This window comes from Bombus affinis, chromosome 5 (genome assembly GCF_024516045.1).
Source record: "Bombus affinis isolate iyBomAffi1 chromosome 5, iyBomAffi1.2, whole genome shotgun sequence".
Classification (NCBI taxonomy): Eukaryota; Metazoa; Arthropoda; class Insecta; order Hymenoptera; family Apidae; genus Bombus; species Bombus affinis.
The window spans coordinates 7,435,275-7,452,819 of NC_066348.1; the positions used below are offsets into that span (position 1 = coordinate 7,435,275).

Consider the following 17,545-nt stretch of genomic DNA (forward strand, 5'->3'; position numbering starts at 1 on the left):
ACACGTTGCACGTGGCTTTCGGTTGTGCTTCAACGTTGACGAGATGATGAATTTTCGACCTGTTTGGAAAGCGATCGTTGTTAACATTTCGCTGGCAGGGAATCTCCTACCTATGGTAATTCTAGCTGTGTTTGTTTTACGCGAACGAACGGATGCTAGATGTAGATGAGTTTGGTCTTCGCTAGGGGTGGAATTTAATGGAAGATAAGCATGCGAACGAGTTTCCTGTTTCTTCTTCGGCTCGATTCGCTAACGAAACGCTTTTTCTAGGCTTTTTTCGGGCTATTTAATTTTCTAATTAGCGAATGATGGATTTGGATTTGTGTGTTTTCGGTGTTTGTATTGTAAAAAGTTGCATGATGACCGAGTTGTTTGGTTTGTTAATACTCTTCGTGGAGGTATAGCGTGCTAGGACATTTATTGTTCGATTTTAGAAATTAATGAGACAAATGAATGGCTGAACCAGCTTATTTCTTATATAGTAAGACACTCGTATACTATTGGTCAAAAATGTATTAATACGAAATTTTGTACGTGCAATATTTGAAGAAAAATTTGAATAATTATTGAATATCAGGAACCCTAAAACTAAAAATACAAATATGTATAATGTATAGATGAAACCCAGAACAAAAAAATGATTTAGAGATTCTGGTGTTAAGTAGTATTAAAGTAGCATGTGAATAAGGATCTGTTATTTTTTGAAGCTACATATTTTTTAGAATACAATATATTAATAAAATATTCGTATTTCCAGTAATACATTATGGAACTCGAATTAATGCTCTTTCAGCAAGTATTAAGAAATTATCGTTCAAAGGAAAATTCAATACGCCGATGGTACATATCAATCACCAAGAATGTACATTGTGTATATCTTACTATGTAGACCATTTTGAAATTTCATTAGCGCTGTAATGGAACACGATTGTGGTGATTTGATTAGTTAAATTTGAAACTAACCTGAAGATATACGCAGGAGTTACGATATGTCTATTGTAAATGTATATTTAATAGAAAATTAATATACAATATGAATAGCCATATCAAACATATGCTAAGTGTTAAAAGTGGTCTCTGAATATTTAGATTTATTAATATAAAGTTAGATAGTTAACTGTTTAAATACTTTTGTATTGTCTGAAAAATGCATACTTGCACTAAATATCTTTGCAGTATCTATGTACATTTTCAAATTTTTAAAATATAATTATGGTAGTCGAGCTACGTCACAGACTTTTTCAAACTTACAACCAATAAAACTATGATAATCGAGTTTCGTTACTGTTAATGAAAGTTCAAGATGTTTCATATGACACACATAATATATTTATGAAAGATTCCCAAAAGTATTCGAATACGATCGCGAGAAACTGTATATGGGAGAAGTTAGAGGTTTTATTATAAGGAAGCAATTAATTGCAAGAATGAACAGTCTAAGGAGAGAAGGTCTGCGTACGGTCAGACGCTTCGCCATAAGCGTCATCCTCTGACGCTTGATTTAAAAATTCACGTGAACAAAACTTTCCCACATATTTCTTTACTTTCTCACAAACCCAACTCAAACAGATTAAAACTTTCAGAACTTTTATCGATAATATAATAGAGTTTAAAAATGATCTACGAAAGAGAATTATACGTTTATTAATATTAACTTTTAAAATTATTTATATTCCATGAAAATATTCTGTGGAATTAAATTTGCACCTTTTTACATGCACATATAACTGTATGACGTTTATTGGCAATGATAATCTTTGTTATAATCAATTATTTACTTTATAAATTCGATCAAACTTTTGATTAAAATCGCCGCGAAATTGAATTTTTAATACCTTCATCATTTTTAACTCGTAACGTTAATTTGAATGAAAGCTGGGAAAAAGCATTGTGAATGAAAATTACGTGCTTGAAGTAGAATGAAGCACGGTTTTTTATTCGTTTGGTTTTGCAACGGCAAGTGTTATAATTATTGGTGCTTCGCATCAATTCTAGTACTTTAGCTTAATTGTTCGTTAATTAACTGCGAGAAATTAATTAATACTTCATTCAGCTCGTTACAAAGTTGTTAATGCGGGCAAGTTATTCGATGTGGATTCTACTGAAACAGACCTCCAAACATTAATTCGAGCTTATCGAAATCCTAATTCTTGGGAAGATGAAACCGTTGTTAATTAAGAAACAAGCGCTTTTAGCAGGAAGAATTCTAATTAAAATATTTCTTGCATGTTCGGACTTGTTTAATTTGTTTCTTCTCTTATTTTTCTACTAAAGTATTTCTAAGTATTTATAAATAATCCAAAAATGTTGGATTTCTATAATTAACATTACGAGAAAATACTTCCTGGGCATTCAACTTTTCATCCCCTTATTTTGCTAATAATATACACAAAGTAAAGATAATTAAAAAAGTTCTAATTTTTATGAATAACGTCGCAACAAACTATACATAGATATTATTTATTATGAAATGTTACGTCGAAACAGAAGGCGTTAATTAGAAAAATTCTCACTTTACAAACTGATTACGGTATATTATTTCTGATTTTTTAATTTCCTACTGATGTGTAATTAAGTATAACATCGCAAGTATAATGTAAATTAAGTAATTACCTAGTTAAATTTGATTTTCATTTGAAGTTCTTGATTAGTTTTGGCAATATCTTTGTAGAAATATTACGGTGATACTTCGAAAATTGATGTAAGGCGGGCCAAGTTTCTGTTGGAATTGGATTAAACCATACCGGCAGAACAAACAGCGGAAGGAGAAGAGGGCTGGCTTTGGTCAGACACACTTATCTTCAATCCTAGGCTTTAATTCTTGTTTCAATTTTCTACGTGTATAATACTACTTTCTCGACCTATCGCTACAGTGATATTATACTATCCTCCTTTAAGATGTTTAACTTTCTATTTTCGACATTTATATTTGTATATTTATTTATATAATTTTACATTCAAATTGAAACACTACCAACGACTTCAAATTCGATTTAATTCCACTATCACACATTTCACCCTAACTTTTTACCATAATTCACGCTTTATAATAACGAACCACTCAACACCTAATCAAATCTCGACCAAACAGTACAACATTAGCTAATCGTAATTAAATGTTATTTGAAATGTTATAATTTTTAAATAAAGTAAATATTTTTCAATGCTACTGAACGTACAGAAAAGTTAGGAAAAACTCATCCAAACACTTCATTCTCATCTGAACGAAGCCACCCTATTACCATTAATTACTCAACAAATCCCACTTTGCAGAGCTCTTCGTTACCATCATGCAGATTAAGAGGAATAAGCAGAAGCAAAATCTCCACGGCGTACACCGACTTGTGCACCGTAATAATTAGCGAACAAGCGATTCGTCAGCATTTTCTGATTCGGCTGATTCGCTGACTTCCGTTCATCCAAAATTAACTGATAAAAGCAACGCTCTTTGCGATCGTTTTTTTTTTTAATATTTGAAGAATATTCGTTTGGCTTCGATTCTTACCGATGTCGAGGGCCGTTTGAAATCGTCGTCGTCATCGTCGTCGTATTACCCTGTCGTTTTCTGTCGTTTACTCGTCGATATTTCAACGCGGCCTATCTCCGCTGTCCTCTAATGGATAATTTCCATCCCACCCCTGTTGCTGCGTCGAAACTTTGTACGAACGAGCGAAAAAACCTGGTCTGATACGCTTGTTGGCATCGACGATTGCCTCGATCAGAAATCAATAGGCCTGTCTAGAGCGTCTCTTCTCAACGCGAGTCTCTCGCGTACGTTGCTTGAATTATTGCCGTAGTGTGACATGTGATCCCAAGAACCTAAAATCCCTGAAACGAGTATGCGTGTCTTTTCCATAGTGCTGTCTGAAGAATGGGTTTTACCGAGCTGTTTTTCGTTATTAACGTTTTGCAGCGTTAGACATTGTAAAATATTATTGCAATTCAGACAGGGAAAAATATTAATTTTACAGTTGTTCAGTCGTGTAACATGCACAAGCGGGCATGATGCCAAAGAAGTCTCAAAAAAACACATTTCAAAGTAGAATACCATCAACGCCCAAATTATAATTCCGAGATGAAGATAAGCCGCAAATTGTCAAATTTGAAATGAATCTAAAAATATATGTAGAAACTACAGGGTTAGATTTCAGCCGTCGTAACAAGTTTAAATTCTAATTTTGTAAAAATAAATTCTAGCAAATTAACTCGAAATCATTACCTTCCCCAATCTTTTCGATCTACTACAGTACAAAACATCGATGGACAAACTTCAAATGCCTTCCCATACCTTTGTAATTCCTTTATACAAGAGCTACTTCATATAAAGAAATCTTAAAAGGCACATTCTGAAATACCCTGAACGCACAAACCATCAATCCAAGATTCGTCGAATCCTGCGACCTCACGGCATCGATAAACCGTCATAAATATCATATCATCGATGAAGTGTCGAGTTTGGAGCGAATATACATATGCAATGTACATATATAGATTACAAGACTATATTCCACACTTGTTACAACGAGCTCAAAATCGTTACTTTTTCTAATCTTTTTAACCATCTAGAGTAACAAGAAATAGATAGATTTTTATGCTTCTAAGCTTTAAAGTGTCTTCTTATTGCTTCGCAATTCCTCTGACAAAAGAGCCAACGAAGTCTTGAGAAAACACATTCCAAAGTAGAATATATCCTGGACGCTCAAATCATCATTCCAAGATTCGTCGAATCTTGCATCGTGCCGGCATCGATAAACCATAAAATGAGAATCACTGAGCTGTTCGGGCCGGAGTGTTGGCACAGTGCTCGTGATCGATTACTCGTCATCCGCGCGCGATGTCCCGAGTTCGACGCCCACCGCCCGCTGCCAAACCAAACGTACTTCTTTCTCTTTTTTCCACACCCCACCAACCCCTTCTGCAACCCCTTCTCGCCTATCCTCCTACTCGAGCTCGTTGTCTCCTGCTCTCTTTCCCCTGTTCTATTTTCAACCTACGGGTTCCTCTCTTCGGTCGTTGCATCGATCTCTTCTCTTTCGTTCGCTCCCACCTTTCTCTCTCTCTCTCTTTCTCTCTTTCGACACACGTAGAAAACGGCCGTTGTATACGATGGACGTTCGCACACTCAGACTGATCCTGCCTCTTCTCCTTGCCATCGGGACCGCTTCCACCGGAAGGGAATCGTAGGCGCAAGAAAAAAAAAAGAAAAAGAAGAAAGAAGAGAGAGACCAGCCACGCGGGAGGAGTCGATCTTTGCCAAATCAAACTTAAGCCAGCCCCCTCGCCTTCCGTCGCATGCTGGACATTCGGAATATGGTTCGCCGCGTTCAAAGTATCGATCGTAGGTGACTAGACGACCAAACTATGCTCTAGTTTTATCTTCTTTCCATTCCTTCATAGAGGACTCTTTCTTGTCCACGTTGTCGCAGACGAAGGTTCTTTATTGGAAGTTGATTCTGGTTGTGTGGATTTCTAGTTTGAATATCGAGAGTTTTGTACGTGGAGATAGCGGCGTTTGAACGGATGATGATTTGCAATGAGCAGAGTTAATATTTATACGCGACCTTCTCCGATTCCTTCATACAGAGTTTTCGTCTCTTTTCCTTTCTTTCTGTTTCGAAGAGGATTTTTTGAAGATGTTTCGTTATGCGCATTATGATTGGAATATTTAGAGTTACATAGATGCAGGTAGATAATTGAGTGGATGGTGATTTGGAAGAAAGTGACTAGGATACGATCACGATCACTATCACGACATTTTTCGATTTCTTGATAGAGGATTTACCTCTCCCTATTTGAGAGAGGAAGATGCTTTAGAGGGATTTGATTTGGTTCGGCGAATTGTGATTTGAATATTGAGAGTTTCGTGGATGAAGATAGGATTGTTTGAATGGATAGTGATTTGAATAAGAAGATCACTCGTCTACGACCATTCTCGATACTTGCGTTTTATCTTCTTTCGATTCTTTGATGGAAAATTTTCTTCTGTTTTTCGCGATAAAGCTTCTTTACAGAGATTCTGTTTGATTTGGAATAAGGTGACACTAGTCTGCGATCATCCACGACATTTTACGATTCCTTGATACAGGAAATTCCTCCTCTATCCGTTTTGAGGAACAAGGTTTTTTAAAGATACACCGTGCATTTATAGCAGAACAGCAGTGAAACTATAACAAACGGAAAAAGAAGAATACGTATTTCCTTTAATACGATAAATCTCAATCGACGCGTAATCGAAGTTGAGCCGATCAAACGCGTTATTTTTATTTGAGATTACAAACGCAAATGCATGAAAACCGCGGATGTTTTCAGAGAGTGCGTGTGACGAAGCTTTATCGAAAGCCACGTGCTTCTAGCGCAAACATCCAGCTCTGTCCTTAATTAAAATGTAGAGTAACAAACAACGTGTTGAGCAAATAAAACTCAATACCGGAATTAAAAATACGCAAATGATGATCCACCGTGCGCTCTTAATTTACATCCACGGCTCTCGTGATTTTCAAATTATTATCATAATCTGGTCGAACGAGTGACTAGCAAGGTATTTATTTTCATTAAAAATCCTAGTTGTTACACAGCACGGCAACGTAAGCATGAAAATGTTTCCAACGTGATAGAAAGAAAACATCAAATTTTCTAATTCTACTCTGATAAATCTTACGATTAATAGAGAAATATAGGAAATATAGTTGATCTTTCAGCTTGTAATATTCTTCTGTCGTTTCAAATAAGAATATTTGAATCATCCAATATAGAGACGATAAGTGGAGAAACGAACGATTTCAAATAATAAACAGGTTTTATCAGGTTTGTCAATTACAAATTTCAATTCTGCTAATATATGTTGATGGATTCATTTATACAATACGGAAATTAATTTTATTGTTTGCATTATTTCGGTATATTAATATTAATTGGAATAATGGTACAATAATAATAGGATGCTAATTATACTAATTAAAGTTAAATAATGAAAATTATTATAGACTCCTGTATATGTAATTTAGCCCACTGTGATTTTATTTGCTTACAAGAAAAGAAGTTATAAATTCAATATTCTATTAAAAATTCCAAACGTCCAACTGTTAAACAATATTAATTAATTGTTTAGCATGTAAATACTATAATCAAGTTTCTTATCGGTCTTATAAAGACGTGAATTTAACAGCTTTCGTCATACAACATTAAATTACATTCTGATTAGACAATTTGAACCTAGTTACTTTTTAATAATAATTAACAGCTGTAAAGATTTCGTAAACATTTTATCCTGGGATACCTAATCACTTCTCGATAATAATTAACTTTTGTAAACATTTCGTAAATATTTTATCCTCGGATACTTTTAGATAACATCGTACACAAACTTCCTCGCTTTAAAATTTAGCATCTTAAGCGATATGAAATTTAGAATGCCACTTCAAAATGCAATCTCTCGTTTTCTAAACGGAAAGAGGAACTCAAATCACAATCACTCGTCTTATCTACGCTATTATCAATTTCTCGATAAACCAATCGGTCAACTATACAAAAGAAACAATCTCGTTCATATAATGTTTTCTTTGTACTCCACGTAAAATGGAATTCAAATTACTCCATACACTTTTGAAAAAGATCGCCAGATTGGGTAGGTCATTGTCTTACGATGCTCCCATATAATAAGAACGCTATCTGTCCATTAATCTAGACACAGTTCAAGCACGGCAACGCGTCCCCTAGGATACACAAACCCTTTTCTTTCCCCCTGCTGGTGGCTATTATCGAGCGAGAGACAGAGAGAGAGAGAGAGAGAGAGAGAGAGAGAGAAAAGAAAGTAGAGAGGCAGAGGTCGTACTATGTTCAGAAACGAGAATAAGCCTAGACACTGGACACGCCAGAACGCTGCCAATTCTCCTTTGTCCTTGGCAATCGGCCATTCTACCATTTCACCTGTACTCTTCGTTGGGGTGAACAGTTTTTGGAATTACCCAGGTGGAAAATTTTGTTGCAGAACGTTGATTTTTATTCTATTATTAGACAAGACATGTCATTACGTGTACAGAAAAATATATTTCCGGAGATTTTGTTTTGCAAGTTTGATTAACAAGCTTTCACTCTGTTGAATGAAGTATGGATCATATAGAGAATAATATTTTTGAAGAGTTTGTGTCGGAAGGTCAATTACAGAATTTTGATTAGGTTGCCCGAAAAGTTTCTTTCGTTTTATGAGGAAATAATAGACGCACAACGTTCTTTGTTTCATATTATTTTGTCAAATTACTTTGTTTTGTTGAGATAAACATTTCACAGACTTTCTTTCACGTTTGTATGAAGGTGCACTGTTGTAAAGAACACGTTTGCGAAAGAAAGACACTTTCCGGACAACCTAATATAACGATGAAGCTGAACCAATTTGTAGAGGTTTATGTGTAGAGGGTGGTTGGTCGGTGAGGTTTAATTTGCGAGATTGCTCGTTGTTGAAACCGTCGAATATATTTAAAATGATAAATTAGTATACGGATAATGTTCGCAAAGACGCTCGTATTAACCAATTCGCTAAGACAGTGTATAAGTCGTAAAATAGGATCCCTAATGACTCGTTAATTATATATATCGCTGATAATTCGTTGATAACTGGTTGATAACTGATCGACAACTGACTGTAACTTAAATATACGGAAGATATCGTTTTTTGGAATTTCATAGCGAAGGGCGAATCAAAGGATTTTGATTCTGTTGGACAAAGTAACATGATGAATACGGATTATAATATAAAATATTATTTTTGGATATTTTCTTGTAAGATGAATTAAAGAATTTGTATTCCACTGGATAAAATATGGCAAAGAATTGTTTCCCAATTTTTAGTAAATTCTAGGATTCTGGAAAATTACTGGAAAATTGTATTTTTACATATCTATTATACTACTCCAACATACCAGTCCAACTTCCGGAAATAAAATCATTTCATATCGTTGAAAATAATGGAAACATCGAACCGATATAGATAACCGAATAATCTGCATTCCAAAGATAACATATAAAAATAAATATTTAAAAAAATGTACAACATACACTATATAAATTTCTATAAATTATATCTCGCAATTGTAAGAAATCAGTTACATGATTTACAGTAACACAATGTACAAGAAATTGAGTTGTACAAAAATGTACAAGAAATAAGTTGAGCGATGAAATTTGAAAAAGTGACCACTCACCGGTGAGAAGGAGTACCGCCACGGTCGAGTCCATTCCCAAAGCCGAAACTCTTTGAAACGCAATCAATTCAACGCATTCTCGGAACATTCCTGTAACAAGAATTACCAGGTGGTTAGGGAACGAAGCAAAAAGCTGGGATCATAGGGTGGCAAGTAGTTTGGAACAGTGTACGTTTTGCTATGATGGATTTTGGGAGTTTCTTGCGGGCGTCGGAGACCGGACGGAAATGGCTTTCCAAGCGATTAATTAGGATAGAAGGTTCCAACGGATTGGTCGGTGATGTATCGATGTTTGAGCGGTAAATACGTTTACTACCCGCATTTATTCGATAAATTTCGCTCGAGAGCTCGTCAAAGTCTATATTAGGATATTATATATAATTCTATACCGTGAGATATATACTGGGAATATTATATATAACGCTTTATACGACTTTATGTATTTATTTATATTTAAAAGATTCGTTTGCCATAAAAGAAACTTAACTTCACTAGAGAAGGTGAAGAAATTTATCCTATTCCAATTCTTTCCTATTTATTTATTTATTTTCTACTTCCATTTATCCTGTTTTATAATTTAAAATTACTTCTGTTTAGAAAAAACAATCTTATCCTTTTATCAACAGGTATTTTTTGTCTCCGAATTAAATTGGACATAATAATCCAAAGGGATATTTAAAAAATCCATTTAACAATATTTATCTTAATTTGAAACAACTTTCATTTCATAGGAGCAAAATCAACTTCGGCCAAGTACAAGTTGATCCTACCAAATTTGTCATAATTCTGTTCAAAATAATGAAACTGTTTCCTAGCACGGTATTAAACAACTTTCGTTCATAAAATCAACTTAATCCATGTAACGCAGAATCGAGTCAAACTTCGAAACGACATTCGCTACAAAACCTACCATGGCACGAACTAATTCCCATTCATAAGATCAACTTCACCTAGAAATGCAAAATTGAAGCAACTTTTCTTTGAGAATTCATAGGTTTAGCAAACGATATTTTGCCAGCCTATCTTATAAAATCGTTTATACCGATACAACTTACTGTAATAGAGTTGATTTGTTAAAACTTCGTTAACGTACTTAGAACAGAACAGAGCTTTGTTAAAAAGCTAGAAAATTACGAATCCTTTATTGTTCCTCTTGGTTTTTTCCCACTATACAGTGTAAATAACGATTCGATCGATTAAACTGAAACTATTGGAACGTCCTGATCTTGAAGATCATTCGTATTGATAAGACTTAAAGATTCATAAAATAACGTTTTACTGAAAAATCGTTATCACATCTAAATGCAAATCGCAGTTGCAAATTTGTTATCGTCAACCTCTCTTTTGTATTATTCTAAGTCGAAAATTATGTTTCTATACTTTAAGTTCATTCGTGTTGATACGATTCAAAGCTCGTGCTGTAGCGAGAAATTTCTCAAAATGTCGTTAAAAATTTAAGAAGTAAATTGCACTTGCAAATGTTTTATCGTCACTCTCGCTCGTTCTATTGGGTTGGCAACTAAGTGATTGCGGATTTTATTATTACCACCTAATGACAAAATCCGCAACCACTTAGTTGCCAACTCTATATTACGTATCACGAGTTAGGTTTGTATTGCAGTCATTCGTATTGACGTAATTCGAAAATCTGTCAAAATTTCGCTAAAAGGAGTGTCGAAGAGGATCGAACATTTGCGAATCTTTTATCTCCGTCATCCTAATTTCACGTCATTTTACGGGATTAGTTGGACGAGTTTTGCGAGAGCTTTAACGACGGAGACAGCCTGGAGAATCAGAGGGCGAATTAGCATGCGGCATACGCATCTGTTGACCATTAATCAATTAGCGCGATTCCACGAGCATGCAGGCAGTGTAACGACTGTCCAAGCGATAGAGTGTCCCCGTGGCGTAAAATTTCAGTTAAATGGCGCACGCTCGTACTACGCGCGTGTTAAATGATCACGTCGAAAACCGCGGCGAGAGTAAAGTTTAATAACGCGACAGAAACGGCCATCGTCAAACCGTACCGGCCAGACCATGGTGGCCGTACAAAATTATTCGTTTTATGGTGCAGTGGTGTATTGTGGTTGTTCATGGTGAAGGATAACGCGCAATGTTTTCGGGAATTTGGTTGGGTTATTGGACGTGAAATGCCGGTGAATGGGCATCGTTGGTGAGGATTATGAGGTGTGCTGTATAAATGGAACGAAAGCAGGTGTCGAAAATAAATGTGATTTTTGCTAGATTTGTTTAATGAACTATTATAAAAGAAAATAGTAAAATTGGAATAATATTGATACGTGAGATATACATATAAGAGATAGGAACCGAAAGATCCGCTTCATCTTTTTATCAGTTCCACTATTTCATTGTCGAAATATATGACTAACGCCCAATTTTGAACAAAATAAATGAGCGTGCGCTGAATAAATCGAATGAAATCGCGTGTCGGATATAAGTATGATTTTTATCAGATTTTTTTAATTAATCGTTTCAAGTAATATCAATTCTCTACTTTTTTATAAGTTTCACAATTTTACTGCCGAGGTATATAATTAACGTTCGACTGTCAGAAAATAAATAATTCATTTCCATAATTTTGTTTATCGAAGAAACATGGCATAAATAGTAATGGCAGCACCTAGACTCGAGAATCAACGTTAGTAATCGATAATTGGAATCTAAATCTTAATAAATTCGATATCCTATTATATCGTTTTTTAAAAAGTAAAACTACCTTTTGCCTTCATTTTTCTTAACAAATTAGAATCATTTGATCATTCTACATAGAATTAATATTCACGTGGCAACGAAAGTATTTGAGAAAATTCTAAGATTTCCAATCCTTCGTATAATCCTTCCTAAAAATATTTTTAAAAATATTCACCTCATCGTAATATATTTCCTGTTACAGTTAATCAATAAATAATTCTTACCAGTGTCAGAATTCGATGAAGCTATTAAACGTATTCTACATCTGTTAATTCTATAAAATTCTATAAAGACGTGCTCTGAAAAGTAACATGATGTATAAGTGAAGGAATTTCTGTTCGAGATTCCTCGAATGTCCAACGTTGGAATTGAAACGTATTAGGCTGAACGTGGGTACACGTATAAACCGGTCGATAAGCGATAAGATTGATGATGGCGTGGTTAAGATATTCATTTATTTCTGAAGAGTGACACGCTATTTTTCAGGACGCTCTTCGACGAGCGTAATACATTTATCTTAATATTTCATGCTGTCCAGAGAGTCGAAAACGTGTGTGCGTGTATATATATAGAACGAATGTAACAGCGAACGTTGGAAATAGAAAGAATTACACGACGTTTTTTTATTTTTTACCATTCACATTTTATTCTATTCTAACTCTAAGGGATAACAGTAATTGTAGCATTCCATTTACATTATACTCTTTTTATTCTTCGTATAAAGCTTTTATTTAATATTCAAGGGTCGAAGATATTGTGATATATAGTAAATGGTAATATACGATAAAAGAAATATTTCATCCCCTGTGTATAAATTGAATTTTAAATTTCAAGGCGATTCATCTCCCTATCAACTTTGGAATAAATCATCGTATTCAAATTCTCTTCTCTTTCTTTTCTTTTTTCTTATGCAAGAGGTCTAAAGTAGGTATAGTTAGATGTTATAAATGAAAGAGAGGAAGAGATTCTTTATATCGACATATAAAGAACTTTTCCTTTCTGTCTAGGATATTCCCACTATCAAAGCATAGACAAAATTGAAATCAAATGTGAAACTACTTTGCAAAGTGTTTCAACTACCCCTTCGTTCCTTCAAGATTATATTGCATTCACTTTTTGATAATCAATTCTTCGCTTTCTCAAGATCTTTCGATAAAACATCAGAAAACAAACATTAACAATATCCTCTATCCTTCGATTCATCTTTTTAATCTCATTTTTTTTACTATTTTATACTCATTTATCAAATTCCAACATACTACTTTCTATCTCACAATTCTCCATTCTTTACTTATCCACCCTTATTCTTATCATCCTTCGTCATTCCCCAACACAGGAATTAAATTACCAGAACATGATCGTAATATTAATTGCTTACTACTAACTCACGCTACCAATAATTACTGTAGCGGCACATGAGTCAGAGGACGATGCGAATCGAGAGCGACTCATGTTGTTATTTTGCCTCGAGACATTCACACCGTCTTGACGCACAAAACGTAACGATAAACAAACTTCGTGCAAAACAATATCGCCGATCAAAGACGAATTTGAATTTTCCAACTCTCCTCCGATCAGCATAAATAAGCGGACGCGATCGGAAGGAAATGAATTAGTCATGAGTCAGTTGTCGATCAGTTATCAATGAGTTAGCAACGTTAATTAACGTGCCATTAGCGATACTATTTTACGACTTATACACTGTACGAGCATCTCAGCGAATATAGCCTGTATACTAATTTATTATTTTAAATACACTCGACGGTTCTACAACAAGCAATAACATTTAATAAATGTCACGATCAAACATCCTCTATTCAAGTCCTAGTCTAAGTACGTTACTATGATTACTTCTTATTAAATAATTAATTAATTTTTCACATTTTCAGAGTGATCGAAAAACAGGAAAAGAAAATTACAGTCAAAAATACTATTCCCTATCCTTCAACTTTGTCTTTCTCCCCTATCCATCCTCTCTACTCGTCTTCCATCATCCGTGAAAAAATACGCGTACCACCAAACTCCTAGTTCCTCGATTTCTTTTTCGTACAGCAGACTAAAACTCCAAGTATCCAGAGTCGCACGTACTCTGCACCGCGGTATAACTTTAAAAAGGCCACGCACGCTGCCGTAGCTGGTTGATCCCAGCGGAACGACGACGACGTCCGGGTTATGGTCGCGTAGGGGTTTACGGGGGTTGTAGGATGGGTGGTTGGCTTTAGAAGCACATTTCGTTGACCGGACAGAAAAGCACGGGAATAGTTCAGTAGGGATGGTGCGGTTGTACTGGTGTCCGGAAGCGTGACGACGGTCATTTTTCACGGCACGGACGTCCGTTTCTGGTCCACGATCACCGCGAAATACAAACAAAAATGGGGTAGGAAATATGCAGAGAATGAATAGTGGCTTCAGCTGACTTGCTTCCCGCGTATTCTAACTTTTCTCTTGTTTCTTTCCTTTCTTGCATCTTTAAGAGGTTAATGAGTAACGAGAAGAATAACGTTGTTTGTTAAGAGGTGCGTAATTGTGCGTACGTACTTCACGGTCACGTGTTACGTAAATTTGTTGGTTTCTTAATGGCACGTTCTTTTATCTTGCTTTTAATTATCGTGATTTTCCGTTCTACGCGCAAATTTAATTTTATCATTATAATCCAGAAGGTTATTAACGATGGTTCCTCTTATGATTACATGAACCGTTTTTCTCTTTTTTAATGAAATTGCATGAAATTTTCACTTTAATTCTTATAATTTTTGGTTGTATTATAAATACTGAGAAAAAGAGTTCTGATACTCAATTTTACCATTGCCATTATATGTATAGTTTCCTACATTTCTTGATATTTTTTATCCCATCACTGTTTTATATGAGTTAACTTATTAGTGCAACATTCGATGTATATTTATTTACAACTATTTTTTCCAATTAAAAATACGCGTATGCTGAAATGTCTACAATTTTCAACCAGAGCCTAGTAATGAAATAAAAATTCAATCTTTAGGAAACTACGAGAGATTGTTTAATAAAAGAAATTATTCTACTTAATCCTACAATCGTTCACACTTATACACATATATACTTATGCACTTACACTTTATAAAATAAATTCCAAACAGATCATTTTATATATTACGCTCTATTAAACGTTTCTGTTAATCTAAAACCTAAACTTCGAACAAAATAATAAAAGATAACTAAACAGCTAGCCCCTGAAATAACCTAAAAAGGTACTCGACACGAACTAAGTTCACAAAAACGAAATACTCTGATAGTTGTTGCCAGTGGGTGACTTAGCGACCAACGACAAATATCGTCTCGGTTCTCTCCCCTGTCGATCGTATTTTTTCCTGGTTTATGGTGCGTGCACAAGAATTTACTGTTAAGGTCTCTTAGGGTCTCTTTTTCTTGCACAGCCGAATAGCGACCAGCTTGACTAAAGTAAGCCCAAAAAGGATGATTTATGATGCGACACGGTTCCTTTCCAAGCTTTTCAGGGAAATCGACCCCTGCGATCGCAACGTATCATGCGATATGAGAATAGCGCCGGCGAAAAGAATTTAAGCTCAACCGTTTGATAGGAAGTAGATAGTTGGAAATTGTCCCGAGATGAAAATTTTCGAGAATATTTTGCTAGGAAGCTTGTGACGGAGAAAAATTGACAATCTTCAATGTTTGCGGTTAGGATAGTTACTTTTTATAGTCTGCTGAGAATATAGAATATGGTTAGAATACGGTTAGGGTATGGAACATTTATCAAATCAACAGACACGTGAAACAAGATCCAGATATAAGTAAAACCGTGGCTAATGACCGTGTTGTCGCGACGTTGAAGAATAAAAGAAGAAAAAGAAGAAGACAAAGAATATTGTACAAAAAATATTTCCTTACGAAAAATTATTACATAAAACTCAATTCTCTACTCAAGAATAAAGCGATATATATTCTACATATTATAATCGTTAAAAAAATTTATAATTTTCACTTCTTCCATTCATCATTTGATGTACAAATTATGCTCAATATATTAATACTATACAGGATAACGGTATTATACATACAGTAAGCTTGTTACTAACTTGAGATGCAATCATTACAATTACTAATGTTATACAATTAGAAATGGAATTAGACCATTTATTAGCAATATTTTTAATTTTTCGCCGCCTCTCGAAAAGATTGCAATATAATTAGTATGTTGTTCAGTAACTAAATGGGTAATCCAACCGTTGTTGCATATGTGCGTAGATAAAATACAAATAAAATAGAAATTATTTCATACTTTTCAGCGCTTATCGGAGTCAATAATATTTTTTTTGGCAGAAAATCTTCTATTTCACATTTCGGCAGCTTTTGACGTGACTAACACGGAAATTCGAGGACGAGGAATCATCAGGATCGTTGCTTATTCGACCTCAAACCGCAGCGTTGCGATTTTTTGCAATTTAAATGCAATAACAACGAAGTATTTTCATGGAGGACAATTTCATGGAGAAAGAGTTCCCGTTACAACATCCTCTCGAGTTCGGTTAGCTTTGCAATTTACGTTGCATGTAGCTGCGAATACAAATTGGTTTGATCGATACACCGAGCCAATGGATCACTGTCGAGTTTTAGAACTTTCGTTCATTTGTTGTAAAGAAATGTATCGTTGTTGCATCGTTGTCGTATCGTTCGTGCGCTGAAAAGATATATCGGAAAAATTGACGTTTCATTGTACGAGCTTTTATGAGTGCCAGTCGTAAAAGATATTTGGTGCATGAGAATTATTAAAATGGATTGTTTTTTCTCTTGTTTCTATTATACTGATTTATCGCGAATTTCATTTACAAATTGTTTATTTTATGAAATACTTCACGTTCCTGTTAGTCATACACTGAATTCGTTACATTGATATAGTTATAACTATTCGATTAGTATTACAGTAGCGAAATTTTTAATTGCGATACAAAACTAACTCCTGACGTGTTACTATGTCTTCCAAAACTCTGTCCCAAGTATCGAACGAAGATTTTAGCTACAAAGCGCGATACCAACTCTTAAACGTAATTTTTAATACAGTGCAAATAAATAAAAAAAATCCTACAAATAAAATTTCCATCGTTACATACAAATTACCAATCATTACATACAAATTGTACCAAAGACTTGAGCAATTACCTATTCACAAACTGAAAAATAATTTCACAGAAAACGGTCCCCTCTCACATATATACAATAATCGTCAAATTAACATGTAAATGGCCAAACAAAAAATCGACGTTTGCCCGGCTCCATTTCACACTCGCAAAATCAACCGTATACAGAACGAATAACCAAAGAACTCCCATAGAATCGCGCCAAGTCCCATTCAATCCCTCGATTCGAGAGCCGCTGCCTGTACTCTGCGTAACCATTAAACCACCCTTTCCTCGTTCGCTCGCTATCTTCCTACAGAGAGACACATCTCGAAAACACACACAAAACGGGAAAGGGAAGAAGAAAAATATTCCACGTAAACCAGGAAACGGTAGTTACGTTGAAACGATAGCGCGTAGCGTACAGAGAAAATACGAGAGGAAGATGGATAGGGCAGAAAAAAATTATTAAAGGTCTCGACGACGACGTCGACGACGTTGGAACGTTGCTACAACCGGGAT

At 35.0% G+C, this 17,545-nt stretch overlaps 1 protein-coding gene across 5 annotated transcripts in view; it reads right to left on the reverse strand.

Annotated features, from left to right (window-relative positions):
• The window catches only part of LOC126916309 (cell adhesion molecule Dscam2), a 307,369-nt gene that overhangs the window by 138,507 nt on the left and 151,317 nt on the right, over positions 1-17,545 (reverse strand). For all 5 annotated transcript variants that reach the window (XM_050721989.1, XM_050721988.1, XM_050721987.1 and 2 more), the window contains exon 3: positions 9,198-9,287. In XM_050721989.1, the coding sequence (XP_050577946.1) occupies positions 9,198-9,285 (88 nt within the window). In that variant the 5' untranslated portion in view covers positions 9,286-9,287. The remainder of the gene's footprint in view (positions 1-9,197; positions 9,288-17,545) is intronic.